At 32.1% G+C, this 26,042-nt stretch overlaps 3 protein-coding genes and 1 non-coding gene across 6 annotated transcripts; 2 read left to right on the top strand and 2 right to left on the bottom strand.

Moving 5' to 3' along the window:
* Nucleotides 1-429: 429 nt before the first annotated feature.
* LOC111423775 (ras-like protein 2) lies at nucleotides 430-6,734 on the bottom strand. Its single transcript, XM_023057122.2, has 4 exons — nucleotides 6,469-6,734; nucleotides 1,174-1,261; nucleotides 936-1,123; nucleotides 430-883 (listed from the first exon to the last, which is right to left on the bottom strand). The coding sequence occupies exons 1-4, from the start codon at nucleotides 6,571-6,573 to the stop codon at nucleotides 662-664; spliced, it is 603 nt and encodes a 200-aa protein (XP_022912890.1). The 5' UTR covers nucleotides 6,574-6,734; the 3' UTR covers nucleotides 430-661.
* Nucleotides 2,861-2,932, top strand: TRNAG-UCC (transfer RNA glycine (anticodon UCC)). The gene has a single exon. It is a non-coding gene; the product is annotated as a tRNA-Gly (tRNA).
* A 204-nt stretch (nucleotides 6,735-6,938) lies between the features above and the next one.
* Nucleotides 6,939-8,224, bottom strand: LOC111423774 (CDK-activating kinase assembly factor). Its single transcript, XM_023057121.2, has 2 exons — nucleotides 8,011-8,224; nucleotides 6,939-7,959 (listed from the first exon to the last, which is right to left on the bottom strand). The coding sequence occupies exons 1-2, from the start codon at nucleotides 8,132-8,134 to the stop codon at nucleotides 7,145-7,147; spliced, it is 939 nt and encodes a 312-aa protein (XP_022912889.1). The 5' UTR covers nucleotides 8,135-8,224; the 3' UTR covers nucleotides 6,939-7,144.
* A 261-nt stretch (nucleotides 8,225-8,485) lies between these two features.
* Nucleotides 8,486-25,465, top strand: LOC111423778 (phosphatidate phosphatase LPIN). 3 transcript variants are annotated; one of them, XM_071198224.1, is made up of 12 exons: nucleotides 8,486-8,598; nucleotides 14,278-14,712; nucleotides 18,965-20,207; nucleotides 20,269-20,374; nucleotides 20,426-20,654; nucleotides 20,708-20,948; nucleotides 23,037-23,176; nucleotides 23,233-23,381; nucleotides 23,439-23,793; nucleotides 23,846-23,949; nucleotides 24,131-24,509; nucleotides 24,742-24,832. In XM_071198224.1, exons 2-11 carry the CDS (start codon nucleotides 14,524-14,526, stop codon nucleotides 24,249-24,251), a joined length of 2,877 nt encoding a protein of 958 aa, XP_071054325.1. In that variant the 5' UTR covers nucleotides 8,486-8,598; nucleotides 14,278-14,523; the 3' UTR covers nucleotides 24,252-24,509; nucleotides 24,742-24,832. The 3 variants fall into 3 exon arrangements, with proteins under 3 accessions (XP_071054325.1, XP_071054323.1, XP_022912893.2); XM_071198222.1 differs by lacking the exon at nucleotides 24,131-24,509 and having other exon boundaries at nucleotides 8,486-8,594; nucleotides 24,742-25,465; XM_023057125.2 differs by lacking the exon at nucleotides 24,131-24,509 and having other exon boundaries at nucleotides 8,487-8,598; nucleotides 24,742-25,465.
* The last annotated feature ends 577 nt before the right edge of the window (nucleotides 25,466-26,042 follow it).

Genomic DNA, 26,042 nt, shown 5'->3' with positions numbered 1-26,042 from the left:
TAAAATTAGCACGTCTTCGTCGTCACTTTTCTTTGTACAAAATTTCTATTCATAGTCTTGAATATTCAACCGCAAATTTTAAAATATCTTTTTTGCAGTCGTCGTAAGGTGAAGAAGTATAGAAAAATATAATCTATATAAAAATAAAGTGATGGTGTTCTTTTAGTTTTTTTTCGTTCCATTTTTTTTTAATTTTAAGTATTTTAACCCCTTTTTAGTGTTACCATCCCTTTCCCCTAAATTATTTAAAAAATAAAGCGAAGTTTGTGCCTTTTATTAATCAAGATAAAACTTGGATATGTTATTGGCACGATTCGATGGTAACCAAAGATCAATTTAAAAAATATTTGTTATTGTTTTAAATGCTTCCATATAGTTTTTTGTGACAAAAATCATCTTTTATTGTCACATTTGAAATAAATAAATACATGAGAAAAATTTTATATATAATCCATAAACATTTACATTAATATTAAATATACTTTTTTTACTTTTTAAAATATATCATGTTTATGACGGGCAGTAATCCGCATACACGTATTGTTACGCTTACAATAACGTTGCAATAAACGAGTCGATCCGGTTTGTGATGTAGACAAGAGAAAAAATTATGTGATGTAGCGTTTTACCTAAACAGTCCTTTAGCCGAATTATGAATAAATTACAAAATACAACACTTCTTTTTGCTTTTCTCTTTAAGAGTAGGGTCTATTGGGGGCCGTTCAGAAGCTTGAAACTTCCGCACGACCCTGACCAACTCGTAAAAAGCGTTATCGACGTTCATTCGCATTTTTGCACTACATTCCATATAAGGAATTTTTAAATTTCTCGCCAAAGCTTGAGCTTCTTCTTGCCAAACAACTCTTTGTGATTCTAAATCAATCTAAAAAAAAAAAACAAGTTAGTCAATATTATATTAATTGTTTATTAATTACCTTATTTCCAACCATTAACATTGGAAACTCATCTCTATCTTTAACTCTAAGAATTTGTTTATGAAATTTATAGATTTCTTCGAAACTAGATTTTTCCGTGACTGAAAATACTAATAAAAATCCTTCACCCGATCGCATGTATTGTTCTCGCATTGCACTGAATTCTTCTTGCCCAGCTGTATCTAAAACTGAATTAAATCGGTAACTTACTATCTATTTTGTGATGTAAAAAACGTACTATCTAATTTTGCTGGTATATCGTCTATCACGCATTGTTTTGTGTATGAATCTTCTATCGTTGGGTCATAATCTGTTACAAAATAACTCTGAAAAAAAAAGAAAATGAAAGTTATTTAAATAATTCATACGAAAGTTAAATTTTAACACGTGTTAAAAATTTAATGAAGTTATTAATAAATTAATCAAAGAAATTGTTGAGTTGCATACAAAAATATAGTTAACATTTTCTTTCGAAAGAAAAGTTATAAATACGCGGTTATATGAATCATAAATAATCGAATGACATCATCGAAACACTTTACGAACGAATCGACAAATTTCACCTCATGGTCATGTATTTTTATTCGAATCGGGTCATTAACATTCGCTTTCGGAGACTCTTATAAATGTAGATATACAAAAAAAAGGTTTTTCTTTCAAATTTTATCGAAGTGTTTTAAACACAACTCGACGTTCGTCGTTGACCTAAATATTTCATATTATCTTTGGACTTTCGTGAATTACAAAATGATTTCAAGTCAACATTTATCTCAATTTAGATTTTAGTTATTACAACAATTAATAAAAATTTTATAACTAACCAAATTCAATGCATACAGTAAATATAATTTTTTTTTAATATATTTGAAAATCATCTAAAGACCGGAAGATAAACATTCCATCCTCTATTGATTCTGGTTTCGCAATTCCACGTAGTTTTGGATGTCCAAAAGGCTTCTGATTCGATGTGGCACAAAGATCTACCATATAAGCTAAATATGATAAGAGCAGGACTGAAAATCTGATGAATTAAAGCAAAGAAATAAAAAGCGGGTTTGATATTAACGCGGTTCATCGATTTCCCTCTTGCACTTCCTCTGGTGACGATGACGAAAATAATGGTGGTGTTAGGTAAAGTTTTTAAAACTTTATTGCTCCCGGTGAAACATGCAAACGTGTTTTTTGCGACGTTTCAGGAAACAAGTTTCGGAACTGTCCGGCGAAAGTTTTCTGTCGTCCAGATATTCGCCACATCAGGAAAAAACATTTTTTCCTTCAATAGTAAGCTACATCCATTACTCGCAAAGTTTCCCCTCATTTGCAGAAAGATATAAGCATTGGTGGTGTAATGGTTAGCATAGTTGCCTTCCAAGCAGTTGATCTGGGTTCGATTCCCGGCCATCGCATTAATTTTATTAAGAAAATCTTATTTTTCGCTCAATAGGAAGCTACATCCATTACTCGCAAAGTTTCCCCTCATTTGCAGAAAGATATAAGCGTTGGTGGTGTAAGAGTTAGCATAGTTGCCTTCCAAGCAGTTGATCTGGGTTCGATTGCCGGCCATCGCATTAATTTTATTAATACATTTTTTTTTCTCTCAATAGTAAGCTACATCTGTTACTCGCAGACTTAGACTTCATCTGCAGAAAGATATAAGCGATGGTGGTGTAATGGTTAGCATAGTTGCCTTAAAATCTTATTTTTCGCTCAACAGGAAGCTACATCCATTACTCGCAAAGTTTCACCTCATCTGCAGAAAGATATAAGCGTTGGTGGTGTAATGGTTAGCATAGTTGCCTTCCAAGCAGTTGATCTGGGTTCGATTCCCGGCCATCGCATTAATTTTATTAAGAAATTTTTTTTCTCTCAATATTCAGCTACATCTATTACTCGCAGACTTTCACTTCCTCTGCACAAAAATATAAGCGATGGTGGTGTAATGGTTAGCATAGTTGCCTTCCAAGCAGTTGATCTGGGTTCGATTCCCGGCCATCGCATTAATTTTGTTAACAAATCTTGTTTTTTCTCTTAATAGTAAGTTACATCCATTACTCGCAAAGTTTCACCTCATCTGCAGAAAGATATAAGCGTTGGTGGTGTAATGGTTAGCATAGTTGCCTTCCAAGCAGTTGATCTGGGTTCGATTCCCGGCCATCGCATTAATTTTATTAAAAAAATCTTATTTTTCGCTCAATAGGAAGCTACATCCATTACTCGCATAATTTCACTTCATCTGCAGAAAGATATAAGCGTTGGTGGTGTAATGGTTAGCATAGTTGCCTTCCAAGCAGTTGATCTGGGTTCGATTCCCGGCCATTGCATTAATTTTATTAACAAATCTTTTTCTTTCTCTCAATAGTAAGCTACATTTGTTACTCGCAGACTTTCACTTCATCTGCAGAAAGATATAAGCGATAGCGGTGTAATGGTTAGCATAGTTGCCTTCCAAGCAGTTGATCTGGGTTCGATTCCCGGCCATCGCATTAATTTTATTAACAAATCTTTTTCTTTCTCTCAATAGGAAGCTACATCCATTACTCGCAAACTTTCACTTCATCTGCAGACGTGGTGTAATGGTTAGCATAGTTGCCTTCCAAGCAGTTGATTTGGGTTGGATTCCCGGATATCGTTGTGTTAAGTGTATATCACAGAGTTACTATTTCAAAGGTACATCATAATACTGACTATTATTTAATGAGAACAACGATCGCTTATTAGAAAAGTATCAAAAGCATTCAATAATGGCAAAAGGGAATTAATAAAGATTATCATGATGAAAGCTCTCAGAGAAAATTATACAATAACAACAAATTGTAATTGCTATAAAAATGTGATTTTACATTGATATAATCCAATTCCGAGAAAACTGCTTCATAAGAATTTTATTTCATAAAAAGTATTGATAATAATAACAAAAACCATTCAAATAAATAACAAATTTGATTGTTATACTATGTGGTTTTTTAAAGATAATGTTTTCATATCTAACTAAACAATTTAATACTAAACTTAAAACATTTACTAAAGATTATACATAGGTAAATAATATCAATCTATATCAATTTATTTAACGTTATCATCATGTACACACTTAGTCCTGTCATGAAATTTCTCATAAATCTTCATTTGAAAAAAAAATTTACGTGAAATAGTTTGCTATACGAATGTTACTGTCCTGTTATCGACGGAGGAAGATAACATTCATAGGATGCTGTACCAATAACAAAAAAAAAACAGCAACAAAATTCGACATGATCATCTTGGTGTGAAAACAAGTATTCTAACAATAGCAAGTGGCAGTATATGACAAACCTATAGGACACGTTTTTAATATCTTGGCATCAATAGCAGCAGAAAATTGCAAAAAGAAGTTATAACTCAAATAATGAAAGAAGCTTTAATATCAGGTCACATAAGGAACATAATATGGCAAAAGAGATACAAAACCTGTTATGCCATTCGTGATAAAGACAAAAGCAGAAAATGCTAAAACAAAAAAATCCTCAAAAGAGAGATGAAGACGCTATGGCCAGATATGCGATTAACTAAGACATTATGAGATGGGCCCGCAAAAAAATACGGGAATGGAGAGATCCTGTTGAACGTATGGAAGCTTAAAGATTAGCAAGGATAAAAGATAGACCAAAAGCAAACTGGACTCTCGGTAGACGTCGTATACGACGTTTATGAAAACTGGAGCTGAACTTCCCTGCCGTCTGAGCATGTCATGGGTAAAAATTTTCACATTTGGTATGAATACATTTTTATAACAGCCTGTAAAAAGTCAGTATTTATCCAGGCACTTTTCTGTAGGCTATAAGTCATTGGAAGTAAAAACTTGAAACTGCTTTTTCTCGACAAAAAATTAAGGATTGTCGAGAATCCAATTTATCTTGGTGTAGTCACAATTGTAAAGGGCTTCTCTACCAAAAATTGCATGAAAAATTCACAAATTGGGCTTTGGAAGATTCTGCAGCAAAAATTTCCATATTATATGTCTTGGCTTCAAAGTTTTTGACCACCTGGTGCTGACTTGAAAGTAAAAGGCATATTTATATTTGTATATCAAGGGTCTTGATAGGGATTTGTCTAAACTACGCCTCTAGGTAGACCACAAATACACAGCATCTTCTAAAGACTTCTCTTTAGTCTTTCTTGAGAGCGATGTCAATACAATCGAAATACAAATTCTAAAACTAAATTGCATACAGAAGACATTTTATAATTTTGCGTTGCACTGTATAATAATTAGAAATTATATAACTCACAATTTCTACATGATATTTAAAAAATGACAAATTCCATGGTCAAATAGATATGAAGTCGATATAACATTATCGTTTTGATATTCACAAAACGTAACCGATATGAATCATCGGAAAATTTTATTTCAGTAGCAACCCATTTAAAGTAATGTTTATTTATAATGATAATCAAAATATCATCCAATTAATTAAAATAAATTGGGTGGGTCGAAAACCAGTTCTTGTTTAGTAGCTTTTTTACTAAAAATAGTTTCGTTATCGTCACGCTAAATCTACAATTTGGAACTGGTCCTTAATTAAAACGGTCGGTGACGGATGTTGGCGTCTGCCTTTCAACGCAAAATCAATTTGCTCGTTACGCGCTTGGAAATTGCACCAACGCGAACAGATTTAGAACCTGCGGGGCACTACGAAAACGTTCAAAATTGTTTCTCCTCCTTCGCAAGATACGTGCCAATGTTTTCAGTTTAATTTGCTAATGGATCATAAATTAAATCGACCTTGACTTGAACAATTTATCGTTATACAGAGTGTCAACAATATTTGGAAAATTCTTTATAAATAAAATTAGTTATTAAATTTCAAGTAAAAACCACTTTATTCTTAGGAAAATTAGTTTCATAAAATTAAAGTTTAAATTAGGATTAATTCAAGTTTATGTGGTTTAGTTCCCACAAAAAGGAGTTGAAAGTATTTACACTTTAATCTTATCTTGCTTTTTATTTACTAGCAAAAAAGCATATTATTTATATAAAATCAATATAACCCAAGAAATAACAAAAATTATGAAACCCCAACAGTATGTTGCAAGCAGATTCGAAATCGAAGTAAAATTTGAACTAAAAATATCGCTCCAACGTTTATTATTAAAAACAAGATTTAAAAAGTAACATTTCAATTACAAAAATATTCAGTATTGTTCTGTTATCTGATACTGACAAACTCTCTGGATATAAATAATCTTCTAAGCTAGAGTCTCATCATTTATTGTAGGAGTAATTTAATATCCCAGTTATTACATAAACCATGAGATAGCCTCCGTCAATTTATAAACAAGTTAAATATCTTCTTTTTTCAAAATTAAACGTTTGTTTATCTACAAACTTATTACAAGGCTTCGTTTCTTCGTCATATGTGGGATTTAACAAGGATACTAAAGTCTGTTCACTCCTTATAAAGACACAGGTGTCTCCTAGTTCCTTTAAGCTTTTGTTTACCCAAATCTGTTTACCAAACGTAAAAATTTACTAAAAAAAACGTTTCTATACCTGAATAAATTGTAGGGTTATCGCTGATTTTCCAACACCACCACCTCCGACTATAACTAGTTTGTAAGTTTGCGAATAATTCTGTTTATCACCTAACTTCGACATCGTCACCGAACGACAGAAATAACGAGAAAACTAAACAATTCGTCCGTTTATTTATGAACGTCGCGAGATATTTAAAGAATTATTTAAGTGACTTTTGAGATACACCTATCTGTGCAATCAGCCATCAGTGCGGATACTCGCGTGAAGTTTGCAACTGATCTGCTGTCAAATTTTAAACACTTTACAAAGCGCCACGATATTTATTTTATTGAACTACTTAAGATAGATAAAAAAGTAATCTGTAATTGACAAAATTATAAAAAAATTAAATTCGAAAAATTAATAATTATCACAATTTTCTTTTTAAAATTGAAAAAAGAGATACTTATAATCTAGTAAATTAGAAATACAGTAAAACACCGATATATATCGGACGTCAAATATATATTCTCTTATTTTTTGAAAGTGCAAATTAAAAATTATTCATATAACAGACTTTTAGCTATAAAAGATATTTCCTTCCCCGTATTAATCCCATATATTGAGATTTTACTGTAATTCTAAAATTCAATTTAATAACATCAAAATATAAATACAAAAAATTACAAATTAACGACTTTTAACTTATTAGTTAACTTATTGGTGTTTTCTTTGAGTGATAAAGTCCAGATAATGCATCTTGTAAAGCTCTTGAGCAAGCGATTTTTGCTTTAAATCCTCCCGCTCGTTCCTGTTCTAATTCAGAGCGAATGTGAGTTAAATAACCATCTTTACAAATTTGATCATCTGATGGTAATTTAGGACCATCGTTTTGGAATGTTGGTGCTTTATAAACAAAAAGAGGTCCCTCGTCGGTAGGTATGGGTATAAATGTATTTTGTTGTCTTCCAAGTTGAATTCCAGTTGAGAATTTAGTAACTTTTTGGGGTATTTTAGTCTCCTCTTTACTTTCTTTAACACTTTGAACAAAAGTTTCAACAATACTTTTCGCATTACCAGTGGAAAACATTAGTTCATCGATTAATGCTTCCTTTTCTCTGATTTTCTTTTTTTTAGCTTCAATTTCTTCCATTTTCACTTCATTCCTACGAATTTCTTCTTGGTGTTTTTCCAACTCCAATAATTCTTCCAATTCATATTCATCTCGCCCTAATTTATTTTTATTTTTAAGTATCTGTTCCCTGTTGTCCCTTTTATGTTGTTCAATTTTTTTATTTGTATTCACTACATCAATATCGTTTGTAAGGTTAAAAATAATCGTTTCTATTTCTTCAAGATAATCATTGTACTCTCTGGGAGAATTAAAGTCTTCCTCTTTTTTATTAAAATCCCGAAGAACCCTTTTTCGTATATCTACTTCCTTCTCAATTCCTGGATCTTCGAAAAGTTGTACGCGAAAGTTGTTTCTACGAAGGGGTATTCTACATTCAGGGCAAGAACCAGCACCTAAAAGCTGACATTATTGATGGTGGGGTTGATTTTTATTATTTCTTTTACCTTTTAAGAATAATAGGTCCACACAACTCTCGCAAAGTCCATGGCCACATACATTTACCATCATTTTCATTGAGGGGTTTTGGAATTTTGATGTCCTGCATCTTGGACACACACTATCATCCATTTTTATCTATTTAAATTTGTATTTTATCAATTTAATACAGTTTTGTGATTGTTATTTTGAACATAACCTATATAATTCACGTTTGACGGTTTTGACGTTTGAGTCCTGTAGAAAATTTGGGTATTAGGATAGTTGACACAAATTGTGGTTATTATATTGTTTTTTATTGTTTATTTAATAATTTTCGCTTTATATAATTGTATTAGGATTAATTTTAGATCGATTGGTATTAATTAGGGTTCAATTTAGATGTTGCAAATTTTATTTGGGTTGTATGATAAATAGCTTTTAGGGAAATTGCTTAAATCGATTACTTCAACTTGACAATAGAGTTTGTATTCAAGTCTGGATCTGTCAAACAAAGTGAGATAAAGGAGAGCTGTGTTAATGGTGTTTCTTGAAATTTTGCAGTTGTGCTCGATTATTAAGCGATAACAACCGGTTGTATGAGTCGATGAGAGTAGGTAAGAGTTTATTTTATTTTTTCGTTAAAGAATTCATCTACTTTTCTTTCATTTAACGGTGATTAAGCCTTAATCGATAAAGACCCCCCTTGTTCACGATGTTCGCTCAATAAATCTCGTCTATTAATTAAAAAAGATTGTTAAAAATATATTAATCTGTTTGGTTTATATTTAGAATTATGTTGAAATTATTCCATTAAATAATAATTTGTTCTGATGACCCCTAAACGAATAATTTGATATTTATTAATAAATCTGATTTGTACTTTAACCCCTCACGTATTCCCAAATAATAATCAAATTCTTTGTGCATCGTTATTTTTGTTTAGTCTACGCTAAAACATTTTTCTTAATCTTTCTTTGTTTGTTATAATTTTATTAAATCGATTCAGATAATGTTAATTTGAATCGTGCAATGCTGAAGAGTCTCACGCGAGCCTCTGGTGACGCATATCAGCCAATCAAAAACGTTCATTGGATCACCTAAAGCACTGAAACAACTTTCCCTTTGTTTCATTTAAAATATATGAGTGCCGCATTATTGCGCTAAATAAAGCAATTTAAGTTTAAACTACACTTAAAACAAAAGTAACTCTTTTTACCGCATTCTACTTTATGCACTTTGTTGCCTTTCCATTGCAAAAGTTATGTAATTATCAAGCAGCTTTTTTTACACGCAATTGAAGCTTAAAGAATTAAGTGTATATGTACAGGCAGTCCCAAAAGTCATCGTACATCATCGGTTTTTGCATGATTTCTAAAATAGGATAACCTCACAAAAGTAATCGTAAAGTTCCAAAATCCCACATGTGTTCTATGGGGTTAATATCTGGTGACTGTGGGGAAATCAGCAGTAATACACAAAGACATGGGGGAATTCCATACATTCGTGAGATTGCAATGGAACAATTTTGAAAAATTACTATTTATTTTGTTATTTTATTGAATGTTTTTTATTTACAAATGCGTTAAAATAAAATAATTCTAACTATGATAAATAAATTAACTCTTATATACGATTCTATTTTAGAAATCTTGTTTAGAAATGTTTAAAATCGTTGGGAAAACAATCAATAACGTTAAACGGATTTGTAACGTGTTATGTTTAATTTAATAAATAACGGATTTGGATTGTTGTTGAGTGCACACGTGAAACTCGCTTGTGTCGTCTCATCTTAGTATAATAAAAATAAATCATTCACGTCTTATGTTTTCTTTTCTTTAAAATACAAGGATACCTCAATGTATATCAAATTCGAAAAAGAATTTAAACTTTTCATGTTTATGTATATAACGTGTAGAAACTGTTTTTTTGGCAAACCGTTATGTAACCGATTTCGTTTTTCAATCGGGCGCCAACAACAAAAATTTATCTGTCCTAAATTCAAGCCTATGTATTTTATTTTTCCGTCCTTGAACCGGAGCGGTAAACGACTTTTTGCCAGATTTCCGCACGTGGCGACTTTTAAATTTGAAAACGCAGTTGATTTTTTTTTATTACTTTGGAGGTGTGTCTTGACGTCACTTTTTCAAGTTCTAGGATAAATATTGTTTTAATATGTTCTACTACGCATTGTTTATTAGGACACTTAGTTGGACGTATTTCATCTATGAAGTGTTTCTAAATTACGAGAACAAACATTGTAGACTTGTTTTTTACATGTTGTTAAGAAGAAAAGTATACAATTATTGGAAAGAACTTCCGTCTTACATAAGAACTTACGTCGCAATAGAAAACCTTGGTGCCTAAGGTGGCTCTCAAGTTTTCTTACTGACCATCCCTAAAGTACCATCTCTTCAACATTGGACAAGATGAGGATCAAACTTGTCGTCTTTGCAACAACAAGTCAGAGACTACTGAACATATTCTGCGTGATACAAGATTTTCGGAAAGGTTTACCTGTAACCTACTGACATAAAGGAGCAATAGTAAGGTTCATCACGGACCTAGATTTTCTCTAAACCTTTGGAGGGTGTAAATTACAATAGACCGTATGGGCCGCTACCCTTACCTCGGCAGCAAGAACATAAATTTGCAATACCAATACTGTGGTATTGCTTGCATACTTGCAATGATGACGTCGGATATGATAATTAATTAACAGACTGCCAGTTTTTTTTTTGTAGTTGACAGTTGAGGAAGTTGAAGAAGATACAAAGTGATTTCTTCTCGTGTTTAAAGTAGGAGTTAAATGAGTTTCCATCTAACATTCCATTTTTAGTTCATCAACGTGTGATATCCTGTTTGCCATCGTTTAAGCCTGCAAGTTTTTTTTAACACGTCTTACGATGACTTTACATTTTATTATCGAAATTGTATATTATTGATAGAAATAAAAACGTATAATTAGTTTATTGTTATTATTTGTACATATCCAGATACGTACTTTTAAAGAATTTTTATTTTTCAAGATAGAACTTTCGTATCAAATATTGATTGTATTATAAATAGATAAAAGGGCGTTCACACCCTCGATGTAAATAACTTCTTGCGTTGTTTACAACGTTACAGAACAATAGTTAAATTAGCCTCGTTACTAACAACGTTATCTAACGATATAATAAAAGTACAAAGAAGTTGCAACAATATCGACGTAACAAAAGACAATGCGTCTTTAGTTAACGTTTTTCCATGATAACATTTCAGCTTGGATCTAAAAAAGTTATAATCTAATCTAAATGTGACGTTATGACTCTATTTAATAACATTGTTTTTCAAAATAGGCGTGTAACATCAATTGAAAAAGTTGGTCCCGATTTACGTGAAAGATGACCTCTACGATGTCAATACTTTATTTACTTTAAATTTTTTTTGTAAAAGTTTTATTTAAGTATTACGTAATCAGATTTAAAATGTTAGAGATGGAAAATCTTTTGCAAAGTAAATATTGTTACATAATTCGTAAACTCCATAAAAAAATAGCGAGTTATTGCAAAATAAAAATTGAACGGAAACAAATATTTGAAGGCTTAAAATATTGTTTAAAAGATTGTAAATACGCAGGTAAATAACCTTGTGTAAACGATACGTTAGAGTTCATTACCAACAAAACAAGATGGTTAATCAATGAAATCTTGTTGTTGTTTTTTTAAAACGAAATCTAACACCGCAATTACTTCGAAAACAAAAGTTTTAAACTTTCACCACAAAGAGTTTTATTTATTTGTTATTTTCTAGAAGGTTAAATATTTTCGGCGTTTAAAAAATAAAATCTGGCAAGCTCAATCGATTTCATTTATAAAATAAATGTGTTTTAAAATATAGAAAGGGGAGACTCTGGAATTTATTCTGGAATCTGTTCAAATTGAGTCACCTTTCGAGGTTAAAGTCCATTTCCTGTAAATCCTTGATAAAAACCAAACATTTTCAACTCAATAAACATCTGGTGGATATTTCTAAAATAGGTCAACTTCGGATTCGAACTTATTTTGTAACCTACCGTGAGTTTTATTTTTTTTTTTTCGTTGAAATTTTCTCATTAACTAGATCATTGTATAATTAAAAAAACATTGGGTTTATTGTCGAACCGTTCTACGAAAAATGTTATTGTATGGTAATCGCTCCTTATCTTTCAGTATTGTTTGCAGCGAAAATCTCGAGTGTTAATTTTTCACATGGTTTCAATCGTACGATAATCACACTATTTCTTCTATTTAATACGTAATTTCGATAACAATTGGGTATGATAACAAAATATATTTTGCGTTATATGTCAAGGTTGACCTCACGCAAGTATAGTTAGATTGTTGACATGCAACGATAAAATTTAGTATCTAGTATTTTTCCACTCTTTTTATTACGGATTTCATTTTAGAAATCTACTTTCAATATTAAATAACAAAGTAATCATTTATTTAAATTCGAAAGGTAAAGAATATTAAAACCTTGAATAAAGTTCATTAACTCAAAACAAATACAAATATTTTGTGTTAATTTTCACATAACAGATAAGATCTACAGATTCTTTGTGTTTTTTTTTATAACCTTGTTTTATTTTATTGAATTCCTCGGATTAAACCGCTTCCAATTTTGCAAATCATTTTCAAACATTCAAGATAGATTGAGTGTAACAATTTACAAATAAAGATTATCAGATAATCGGAGATGTTATACAAGGAATTGCACAGGGAATAGAGTCCGGAGCGAACTCTGGAGTGAGACTGTTTGTAAACAGCCTCTCCTTGAAGCTCGCAGAGACTACATCACATCTACTTTCTTAAACAGGCCACACTTTGGCATTGGGACGACACCTCACACCAACTTTAGCACTGAACGTTGACCATCTACGCTGATGGATCAAAGAAGGCTGGAGTCTTTGGAGCAGGAATATTCTTGCACGATATCCAGCTGCACCTTTCCATTTCGCTGGGGTTGGGTTAGAAATAACTGCTGTGAATGTAGCAGCTAATGTGATCATCGTCTCCAAAAAAGTTTGCAGAAACATTGTAATCTGCACTGATAGCAGACAGGCTATGCTAGCGCTTAGTAGACATCGAACTACATCATCGTTAGTGAAGTCCTGTCGGCAATTACTTGAAGGGGCTAATGTTTATAACAGCCTCACGATAAAGTGGCGCAAAGGATATAAGTGACACGATCATGCCGGCGAAACGGACTGCTAAGAAGTCGCCGGTTTCCTCTGAACCGTTTGTACCGCTAAGTTTTAATACAGCATCAAAGCTCATCAACTCCATCTCCCGTCGAGCTTTTTGCGATAGATGGGATGAGACCGCAGTAGGTGTCTTTGCAAAGAAAACTCTGCTCTACCCTGATCGGAAAAGGTCAACTCAGTTCACAGAAAAATCAAAAAGTGACTTGAGGCTCCTCACCCACATGCTGACCATACACTGCAGGTTATGTAAGCATATGTTCTACATGAAGCTGGCGAACACACTCCTTTGTAGAGGGTGTGAAATGGCAGACGAGCCGGAAAGAACATACCTTTCTGTATAAAGGGCCCGCTAGGGCCTAAGTGCTGTGAAGGAATTCACCCCCACATAAAACTACATACACACACACAAGGAATTGCTAAGTTAATATATGTACTATTTTTTTTGGATTTTCTTGAAACGAAGAAGATAAGAAGAAAGCATAAATAGCAGATTCTTTGTCTTTTTGATTCATTTTAAAACATTAACTTTAAACTAACACTTAATTTTTTACACTCTATATTGAGTCATTTAATGATACTTTTAATAGATTTTGAAATGAATAACATTTTTTTATTAATACATTATTACTGGTAGCTGTGTTATATTACAGTTCAAATAACACAGTGCATAGTAACACGATGTAGTTAGCATTCGTAGGGATTACGTGAATATAAACTTGACATTGCTGATCATACGTTAAGTATTGAACTTGAAACTTTAGTTGGATACTTTCCCAAAGCGCAGTGTTTGCACTTAACGTAATTTAAACTCAAAAAAACAATAACACGTTACGATAATAATTTTATGTAACACACAAAAAAAACCGTGACTTTATTAATTTTAATCCAAATCTTTTAATACACCTATTATTTTTTGTTTATATTTGATAAAACCGATTTCTCCTCAAACAATTTTATCGAGTTTAAAGCACAGATGTTAGGGGTCAAAGGTGATTTAAAACGAAAACACATCGTGACGATTCTATTCGCAAACTATAACGTTTTATTTGTTCTCTCTACGTTTCAGATTCTCTGACGCCGTTCAAGTTGCGCATGTCAGACTCAACGATGGTCGTTTAAAAACGAGCGCGAGCTCACCACAGAAACACAGTCATTTAGAACGCGCGAGTCGAAAATCCGTTATCAAGTGATAATTTTAGAAGAGTGCATTTCCGATTTGATAAAATCGGAATAGTTTTTTTTATAATTGTTTCAATAAGGCTACACAGTGAACGCAAAATCGAGTAAATACGGCAAGACCAAGTCTGCCGCCATGCATGGAATGAACTATATTGGTCGTTTCTTTCACAATTTTAAAGAGTTTTATAACGACATCAATGGGGCAACTTTAACGGGGGCTATAGATGTTATCGTGGTGGAACAACAAGATGGAAGTTACAACTGCAGCCCTTTTCACGTTCGATTTGGAAAATTGGGAGTGTTAAGAAGTAAAGAGAAGATTGTAAGTACTTTCTCTAATGTTAGTTGTTTTTATTTATCATTTCGCTTCTAGTATTTTCTCTCATTTATTTTTCCGATTTCACACTGAATTTAGTTTTAGATCGGCAATTATCTTAAAGGAGTTTTCTTTCTTAACTTATTAAAGTAACTATTAAATTAGTTATTGGAGCAGTACCTATATTATTTATTTGTGTTTAACTCTGATTTAGATGATTAATGTTTTGATTGCAGTTATTAATTTAATTGTTTACATAAATCATAGTATAACACGTGCATGGTTTAAATGAACTATAATTAGATGTTTTTCATTTCAAACTCAGTTACTTTTGATTAAAATTGTAAAATGTTTACAAAATTATATAAATAATACTCCTAACAGTTCTTGAACAGCACTTTTCAATTTAAATGTAATATTTTTTTTTGTTTTATCATTTAAACATTTCGGTTTCAATTTTGAATCGGGTTTTTATGGTTAAAAATCCTTGAAATTTAACTACTGTTTTATTATTTAACAATTCATCGTTAGCATTAAAATAGCCATTATGATCGAATAATCCAATCTAATCAATGTTCAATAGGAAAAACAATATTATCAAGATCACGACGATAAATTTAATATTTGCAATAGAATCGTTAACCTTTGTGACTGAAAACATCACGACCTTGTAAATTACCTCGCCTTTGAACTAAGTTCCTTATTGTTAGGAATTACAAAACTTCAATGACCTCTACGCATAGATAAAGAGCCTCGATAATAGATCAGGTGATACGAAATTGAAACATTTATATGTGCGTTCCCTCAGTGTAAATAGAACTTATCGCCTAACATTCATAATGGGTTGGCGGGAATTAATTAATTCGTAAACATCGCTTAGATGGATTTTTGTTGTCTTAGAATGGTCTTAAATAAGATTTAGCTAGTTTTTATTTGTGCGGTAGAAGAGTTACGCTGAATGGACTAACTTTTATGTAAGAATTCGGTTATGGAAACCAATGATCTCCCTAGAACCTTGTTTCTTACTCGAACAGATTTTATGAAAACGGTGCCGTCAAACAGAGAACATAACGATATGAACACACAAAACGAGTTATCTGTTATTAATTGAATTCTTCTAAAGGACGTCCTTTTAGGAGATCTTAACCTAGAAGATGAATGCAATAATGAATCTGATGAATCGGACTCTTTGTGAGGGTGTGCGACGACTTTCAAATCATATTTTGTATATGTTTATAAATGGGTGAAATTTGACTTTATATTTGGTATAGACTGCATACAGACACTAATTTGATTAGCTCTAGACAATAAAGTGATATGATAAGTTCTTAGAATTTACAGATACGGTTATCAAAAATTTTAAATAATAAATAAAAAATAAATTGAAAATATAAATGTTATCTGTAACGACTAAGAGTTTGTTCATTTATTATTAGATTGTACGAAATCAAGTTATTTTATTATAAAAAATATTTGAATCTCTAAAAATATTAGAATTAATACACATAACTTCTTAAACTACATGAAATTTTTCGATGAAGACACATACCAAGTTAGCTGCATGCACTTTCAAACTTTGTGTACAGAAAAAGAAAGGTGATGGAACCTCAGCCAAAGGGCAAGGCTAGAGAGAGCAGATTCACGAGGAAGTCAAACAATAGACATCCGAGGACGCTGCAGCTGAAACAATTGAAAAACAGGAAGTCATCATACCCGGATAATACCCCCAATGACCTGCTGAAGTGGGGAAAAGAAAGACTACCAGAACAGCTCACAGAGTTGTATAAGAAAATACTGTAGGTATTTAAGAAATTAATCTTTAGACTCAAAGAACTTCCTTCCTAATCATATCCGTGAAGTTGTTTTTCTATCTCCTGCAACACCACTTTCTGAAGCACAACAACAAACGAGGAACAACAAGGTTTCGGGTTTTCGCATTTAATGAAGTATGGGAGAAAGCAATAGAATGTAGCAAACCAGCATAATTATGCTTTATAGATTTGACGAAAGCGTTCATACAACTGCTGGACTTACCACAAAAGTAATATTTTTGAATGTAAGTGTGAGACAAAGTGAGCCACAGCCCATTTGGCTTTAATACCTGCATGGATGGGATCGTTGAACAAATGTGTAAGGTAAAAGATGGATACAATTTAGGATAAGACGAACTAAAAATCATACGCTACGCAGACGATGCAACATTGATTGCAGACACTGAGGATGGACTACAATGGCTATTGCAATGACCATCTGGTGAAAGAACTGCAATTCTTCCACGATCAAAGTGAGGATACGCAAAGTCAGCGTCCGGCCAATAATGGCATATACAGCGGAGACGTGGGCAGACACAGTGCAAATAAAAAAGGACGGTGCGTACCAATTACAAAGCGATTTTGAGGGAAATCAATGGAAACATACTATGGGATTAGAGAAGAAACAAAGAGATTTGCGACAAATACCAGGAAGTGGTAAGATGGATGTGCTGACACAGGAGGAATAGACTGCCATGAATTGCCGAAGATTGTAGACCAGCCTTTACGGCTTCAGCAAAGAAGCAGAAGATTAACTTGTGGGAGTCGTCTGTCATGGTTTTTGAGTATAAGAAGCTGTAAAAAGTACACAGTGACCGTTGGATATATTGATGTATTCAATGTTCATTCCATTAATTCCAACATTTTTGCTTCTTTGCAAAAAGACAAATGTAAAATTGCAAGTAATTTATTTTATCAAAAGCTTTGCTATAATCGAGAAAAACGGAGAAAATAATACTATTTTATAACCAAAAATAATTACGTTAATTGTCACACCCAGTAATGTAGGAAATTATTTGATGATAACCCAATTGCATATAGGGCCAAATTGTGTTGAAGCATTCTTCTTTGGTATAGGAGCTCCACAAAAGACACTTCTTTTAAAATACAAATTTATTATATGGATCAAAGGTGGTATTAATACAAGACAACATATTTTGCTACATACCTATAGCTACAGATGTAGTTACTGAACGCATTTTGCTGAAACCCATACTGTCTACCGGCAGATGATTTAATTTTATTGATACCATTTGTTATGACAGGTACTTACTTAAAATTATGTTGGTACTTCTCGTCTTATAATGTTAGATGACGTTATAAGTTTATTACAAATGCTTAAAAGATAATTTGTTAAACGAAAAACATTTTTACATTTAGTGTTTCTATAACTCGCTATATGTTTTCAACGTTAGAGTTACCACTTTCTTTTTAATTGCGAAATTACTATCGCTTTTAAAATGATTCCAATAACACCTTGTACCTGTTCTATATCATTCATCATTTTATATCATCTATTAATGCTGGTATTACCTTAACTTATAGTTGCAGATGTAGTTAAGATTAGAACTCACTAACATAATTAATTTTTATAAAATTTTCAATTGTTATTCATTTATTATAAAATTATTTCGACATGATTCTCTATTTTTAATTATCGTATATATTCTATTGTTAAACGCAAAAAGTTATTATTTTTTTCTAGAGAGTAAAATTAATAAGACGATTTATTATGACATACATTTTCTCTTTTAGAAAGGAAATTTTTTTCTCAACGAATCTTGCAGTGGTACTAAACATAATAAAATATAAAATTAAAAAAATAATGTTTAAAAAAATGTAGGTATCAAAATATCTATAAAAGAAAAACATGTTTTGATAAATTGTACCAAAAATGTCCATCCTACACATAATTTTTTTAGCCCCACGTGTTCAACTTCTAAAGTTCAATTCAATGTCGCGCGTATACGAATTGAATTAACGATTATTTTCAATTTATTATATCGCTTTGAACGGAAATAAGCGTTGACTGTTTTAAAGTATACTGACGTGCGGGACAACGATAATTTTTGGCAAACGAAATTTTACGTCTGAAACATAAAGCTCACCTTTAAAATTAATATCGCTATTTGGCATTAACGCCAACTTACTAATTTATTGCGTAACATCGCTTGAATGGTAAAAAGATTGTTTTAATTTATAATTTACATTCGGCTGCTATACGGACCTATTATTTTGACTAGCACAATTTTCGCTATATTGCGTACTTTATAATTTTCCATGTCCTTGGCAACCTACAATATATAATCATTTTAAACGTTCATACCGCATAAATTTATCTAGTCTTATATTAGATCCAAGTTAGGAAATAAATTCTCAACAAAATTAACTCTCACTATTTCAAGTTTAAAATATCCAGATCTTTTAATTTAATTTTATTTATTTAGGTTGATATTGAAATTAATGGAGAACCACAAGAGATTCATATGAAATTGGGCGAAAGTGGTGAGGCATTCTTCGTTGAAACAAATAGTCCGGAAACTGAAGAAATCCCGGATCATTTAGCGACCTCTCCGATTCCAATTTCACATTTAGAAGAACTTTATAACGCTCAAGGACGTCGAAGAAATAGTATTAGTTTGGTTGAAGACAGCAAAGAGTTTGCGAAGATTGAAAATCAAGTTAATGATTATACTAAGCGTAGATACACCGCGGGAAATGATGATGAACGTAATAGAAAAAGAGAATTCTTGGAAAGACAAATTGTTCTTGGAAACATCGAAGTTCGAGAACAAAGTACTGAAGATTTATCGCTCTCTATGCAATCTGCGAAGTTAACCAGTGATGATATAACTACCAAAGATGATGTTTCTGAAACTATATTCCATATGGACAGTTTGGATATGGATAGCAAATCGGAGGATAAAAACGAAGAAATTTTACCTAAAACGGAGTTATTGAATAAAGTTCAGTTACCCACCACTCCAAGTCAAGTTCAAATTCAAATTGAAAATGAAGTTACTAGAAGTGGAAATAAAAAGAAGAAGAGGAAGAAGTCTTTGATGAAAAAGAAAAATTCCCAAAGAAAAACTTCCGCCGTTAACGAACCTCAACAAGAAGGAGTGGGTGAATCAGCTCAGGAATCTTCCACTAGTGATGTTAAAGGTGAAACTTCGTCCACCGATAGAAGTTCCATGGGAAGTGCACCAGAAGAAATAGAACAGAAGGAATTACCAAAAATCGACACCGATGCTAGTCCTTGTTCAAATAATAGTAGAAAAGTTCTAGATCCAGAATTTCATTTCTTCAGCGACACCGAATTAACAACTGGGCAAGAAGATTCCAGACCGAATACACCAATTCACATCGAATCTGTTCAATCAGATACTGAATTTGAAGTTCAAAAAAGCAAAGGGGGGAAAAATGACAATGATTCAACTCAAAGCTGGGCTTGGGGTGAATTCCCAGTTAATGTTGAAGGATCAACTGGAACAAGTGGAAGCACTCAACAAATTGATAAAGAGCAACAACACAACTCGATGCTTAGCAGTATGTTTTCGTTTATGAAACAAACGAAATATAGGCAAAGAAATAGCGCTAGTGAAGGAATGTATCTTGCCGAATTAAGTTCTGGGGCTATTGATCCAAGTGTTGCTGCTTTGTATTTCCAAGGAGCTAGACAAAAGAAAGGCAAGCAAAAGATTGAATAAGAATTTCTTTTTTAATAATTGATGTGTTTGTTAAAAAATAGATGGAGATATGGATTGCGAATCAGGAAATGGTCCATCTTTAACTCAAAGCCCAAATAGCGTCGAAGGATCTAAATCCATTGACTCAGACTTTGATGATCCAAAAATGTAAGTAGATTAAAAATCGTGTAATAAGAAATAACAATTAAACTTTTTTAGTGTTAATTCATATTTCCAAGACGTCGCTTTATCAATGTGCGGTTGGGAGCCTGAGCCAAATGAACGTAATTTTATTAAACACATCGTCCCATTCAGCGATTTATGCAACAATCCGTCTCTACTTGAATCCCCAAATCTAGTCGTGCGACTTCGTAATAAGTATTACACATGGAAAGTTGCAGCTCCTATTATTTCTAGTATCGTCATATACCAAAGACCCCTACCACAAGTAAGTTACATCTTAATTTTTTTTTAATTGGCTTAATCGATTTGGATTTATAGCCAACTGTAGATCAGTTATGTAATTTGCACATGCCACAACCTTCATCTGCGCAAGAAAAAGAACAAAAGGAGGAGAAACAACAGGAAAGTCGTTATTCTTGGTTTAAATGGGGACGGAGCAGGACTTCGCGGGAAACCACGCCCGCCTTGGAAAGCGTTCCAATTGAAATTGCTAAAGAAATTATCAAAGATAAAGTAGAAGATGATAAGGACAATCCTAATACTTCAATCGATATAGAAGGTATTTTATTAAGAATTTATTTATAGTTTAATCTCGATATAACGAACCTCGGATTTATTAATATTATCTATTTATGGGTCAGTATATTTAATGTAAATGTTAGTTCTCATAGATAGAATCAAACTCTGGTTATTCCACAAGTTGCTCTATTCCATGTTCACAGATAGACTCGGGGTATTCCCCGAATTTATGATAGTCACTTGTATGGGGATTTCTGATTTCTGGATGTATTTATAGTTTCATATAAAAAAAGAGTGTCCAGTTTCAATGGTTATGCTAGTGCATACTATAGGTTCATTTCGTATATTAGATCAACCATCAATAGATATGTTTATGCCACAACAACATTTAGTTTTCTCTTCTTCATAAATTTGTTCCAAACGTAACCACGTCTTAACAATTCAATTGGCTTCTTCACTTGCGGGTTGTCCATGCATCTAAAGCATTAGTTATCTTATTTTGTTTATCTATTTTTTGTTTTTTATCAATATGCGTTCGAACAATAAAGTTTCCCAAATTTGTGTTAGCAATCGTTTTGCGTTTTTTAGATATAACAGCCGAATCATTGCCAGCAAATCACATCAACAAACTTGTAGATGAGCAAGCGCTTGCTGGTCGTTAATAGGTGTTAATTGAAAACTGCTCATTACTAGTAATGGTTGATTCAAATGAGTCCTCAATTCCTATAGAACAATATTAAAATAATAGTACTTTCTCATATTTTGATCAAAATTTTACTAAATTTTTAAATATCATCAACACTACAAAAGATAATTGAATATGCATAAACGGTAGCCCAGTTTTAGACCATGCTGTATTACATACATGGCCAAGGAGCATATTGTTGTATTTCAAAACATTCAGAGAGTAAGTAAAACCGGATGTTTTTAGTTCTAGGTCTAGTGTTAGTTCTAATGGTAGTGTTAGTTCTTGTTTTAGTTATTCAACGTTACATTTTTGCAGATTTTTCTTGAACTAAAACTAGAACTAACACTAGACGCATTTTTTTAGACACAGATTTAGCCGCACGTCTCTCAAGACGGCTAAACACGAATAATTTTGAATTTCTTCTAGTGATAGTTCTAGTATTGCACTAGCACTATCACTAGAACTAACACAAGACATACAACTAGCAACATTCGGATTTAGCCGCACGTCTCTCAAGACGGCTAAACCCGAATAATTCTAGTTCTAGGTCTTGTGTTGGTTCTAGTGATAGTGCTCAACACAAGATCTAGAACTAGAATCATTCGGGTTCAGCCGTGTTGAGAGACATGTTTTCTAAATCCGAATGTTTCTAGTTCTCGGTCTAGTGTTAGTTCTAGTATTGCACTAGCACTATCACTACAACTAACACTAGACTGAGAACTAGAAACATTCGGATTTAGCCGCACGTCTCTCAAGGCGGCTAAACCCGAATAATTCTAGTTCTAGGTCTTGTGTTGGTTCTAGTGATAGTGCTAGTGCAATACTAGAACTAACACTAGACCGAGAACTAGAAACATTCGGATTTAGTCACACGCCTCTCAAGACGGCTAAACCCGAATGATTCTAGTTCTAGATCTTGTGTTAGTTCTAGTGATAGTGCTAGTGTAAAACTAGAAATAACACAAGACCTAGAACTAGAATCATTCGGGTTTAGCCGTCTTGAGAGACGTGCGGCTAAACCAGAATGATTCTAGTTCTAGGTCTTGTGTTAGTTCTAGTGATAGTGCTTGTGTGAAACTAGAACTAACACTAGACCTAGAACTAGAATCATTCGGATTTAGCCTTACGTCTCTCAAGACGGCTAAACCCGAATGATTCTAGTTTTTGGTCTTGTGTAATTTCTAGTTTTACACTATCACTACAACTAACACAAGATCTAGAACTAGAATCATTCGGTTTTAGCCGTCTTAAGAGACGCACAGCTAAATCCAAACGTTTCTAGTTCTTGGTCTAGTGTTAGTTCTAATGTTAGCTCTAATTTTAGTTGTTGTGCAAATTAAAAATCTTTCATATATATCATATTAATCCGTTATATCGAGGTTTTACTGTATTAAAAATGAATAAAAATGCTTGATTTAAAAAAAATGTGTTTACAATTAGCTATTGAAGAAACAAGATCGAACAGTTCAGGAAGTGAAACTGGAAAAGATATTTCTGAAGTAAAAAGTATGACTGAACAAACCACTTCCACTTCTGTAGAAAAATGCAGAAAAACTCTTAGGCTTACTTCTGATCAAATTGTAAATATTACCCTGTAATTTTTATTATCACAAAATTAATAACAATCATTTTTTAGGCACGTTTAAATCTTCGAGATGGAATGAACGAGGTTGAATTTAGCGTAACAACAGCTTATCAAGGAACGACAAGATGCAAGTGTCACCTTTATAAATGGAAATGGGACGACAAAATTGTTATTTCCGATATTGACGGAACAATAACAAAGTAATTTAAAAAAAATCTTTAATAATTTAATTTTTTATCTTATTATTTTTTATTTAGGTCTGATGTTTTGGGACACATTCTTCCAATCGTTGGAAAAGATTGGGCTCAATCTGGAGTAGCTCAACTTTTCAATAAAATCAAAGATAACGGCTATAGGCTTTTGTATTTAAGCGCAAGGGCGATTGGTCAAGCGAGATTAACTCGCGAATATTTGAAGTCAATTCGCCAGGGTGATTTAACAATGCCAGATGGACCGTTACTTTTGAATCCAACCTCTTTAATCACAGCTTTTCATCGAGAAGTTATTGAAAAGAAACCTGAATTGTTTAAAATAAGCTGTTTAAGCGATATTCGTGCGCTGTTTCCATCTGATTCAAATCCATTTTATGCTGGATATGGAAATAGAATCAATGTAAGATTATAATTGATATAATTGGTATAGATATACAATTTGTTATTTTTAGGATGTTTGGGCTTATACAGCTGTTGGTATTCCAATTGTTCGTATTTTTACAATTAATCCTAAAGGTGAACTCAAACACGAATTGACTCAAACATTCCAATCTAGGTAAGTTATTTTCTTTTATTTTTTAGAACCTTTTTTTCGCTGAATGCGTAGTCATTCGCTTTTCTCTATTCACATTAGTTTTTTGACGTGCTGCATCTTCTACTTTTTATATCTTCAAATTTTTCATCTGGATTCTTTTAATTTTTCCTTATATTTAAGTTTGAATGTTTCGTTTTTACAGTTATACCGGTCAGTCGTTGGTAGTGAACGATGTTTTTCCTCCAATGATGCATAAGCTTCTTACTTATGATACGGAAAACGACAGTGATTTTGATGAGTCAGATTTAACTGACGATGATTAACGTTAGCTTCTTTTAGGCCTTGACCTTAGTTATTAAATGTAATTTATTTATTTAAAGAAATGTTTGCATCTTCATTTTTTGTGTGTCATCAAATCATTTCTAATTCATTTAACTAAATCAACTAACACTATTAGAATGTTGGATGCAAACGTTTCGAAAAGTAGTTAGTTCAAAATTATTATTTATGTATAAATGACACAATAGTGAGATTTTATGGTTAATTATCATCCCTATGATGTCTTTCTACTAAAAGTAACGGTAAGCACTTAATTGAAAATGAAAATTTTAAAGGTGCCTATAAAGAGTGAACGAGTGAGACGTATTTTTAACTGCTTTTTAAAGAAGCTTTGCTGGTGGAGGGCGATTTTATTGCTTATTTAATTTGTATATGTTTGTCTTTTATGTTATTTTTGTGTGGTTTTGCTTACTTTTTTTTTAAACAAACATTTTTCTAACTAAAAATTAACAAAATTTTTCTTTTAATTTTCAGTTATTCGAACATGACATATATTGTTGATCAACTCTTTCCATCATTACCAGAGGATGCAACAGATTATTCTCAATTTGTTTATTGGCGTGAGCCACTAATACTTTTGGAAGAGCTTGGCGAGGTTGCCTAATTACCGTTTTTAATATTACCAGATATTGTTAGCTAAAGCATTTACCATTTGTAGAACTAGTAGTATTTTATCCTCAAAGCGTTTCAATAGTGATAAAAATATTAAAACGTACCCGTTGCGGTTAAGCTACCCACAAAAACCTCCGTTTTGAAAGAATAAAAAAACTTATAAAGCGATTGTACTCCTTGCTTATTGATGATGATAGTCTTTGCTTGGTCCTCAAACGTATATATCATATCTATATATTATATTTTTTCTTATTTATTTTTTATGTATTGTATTGATTATTTAATAATTGGGATATGATTTTTTTGTTCAAACTTTTTAATGGTAGGTTCAACGACAATTTCTGTTGTAAACTTTTTCCCTCTATTTTATTAATTAATTATTAAAGCATAGCATTTGGGAAGCTTTAAATATTCCCTTTTACCATGATATTTTTATGTGATATTTTTATTGTATTTCAGTTATCTTTATTGTGTATTAGTAAAGGATAGATTATTTTTCATCCATTTGGTTATTTATTTAACTTTCCGTTTATTTGTGATTGATGGATTGCTATTGATAGTGGAATAAAGTATTTGTCGTATTTTATTCAAGAGTTTTTATTTTACTATTTATACAAAGTTAAACTTTTCTTCATATAATATATAGGTGTATAACTAAAATTAAGTCACACAGTTGTTCACCAAATTAAGACGAGAACGCAATAATACAGAAATGGAACGAAACTTTATTATTAAATTCATTTTGTTCGTTTTGCTTTTTACTAATTGAAGACGTTTTCATGAAAAATTAAATTCAAGGCTTTAGATGAGGTTAATTAAACATTTCGATACAAAGTGGGACCCCAACAGCTTTACAAATTGCTACATGTGTAAAACGATTTTATTTGAAACTGTTGATATTTTTGTTATTCCTTAAAGTATAGATGAAGAAATTGATAGAGATTGGAATAAATTAGCATATAGTGGAAAGATTGAATTTTATTTTCAAGTAGAAAATATAATTAAATATAATTTTAAAACTTTATAAACGTGTGAAATCAACATTTATTTCACATAGAAACAGAATAATTAGTTAAAGTGGAAGCTAAACACTCCAATGCCAACATTTAGTTTTTAAAGTTTGCTTTATTTGTATTTGGTAATCCAATAAGGACGTTTTATAA

The sequence above is a fragment of the Onthophagus taurus genome, chromosome 7, assembly GCF_036711975.1.
Source record: "Onthophagus taurus isolate NC chromosome 7, IU_Otau_3.0, whole genome shotgun sequence".
NCBI lineage: Eukaryota > Metazoa > Arthropoda > Insecta > Coleoptera > Scarabaeidae > Onthophagus > Onthophagus taurus.
The sequence above is the reverse complement of the archived record's forward strand: the minus strand, read 5'-3'. Positions and strand labels throughout refer to the sequence as shown.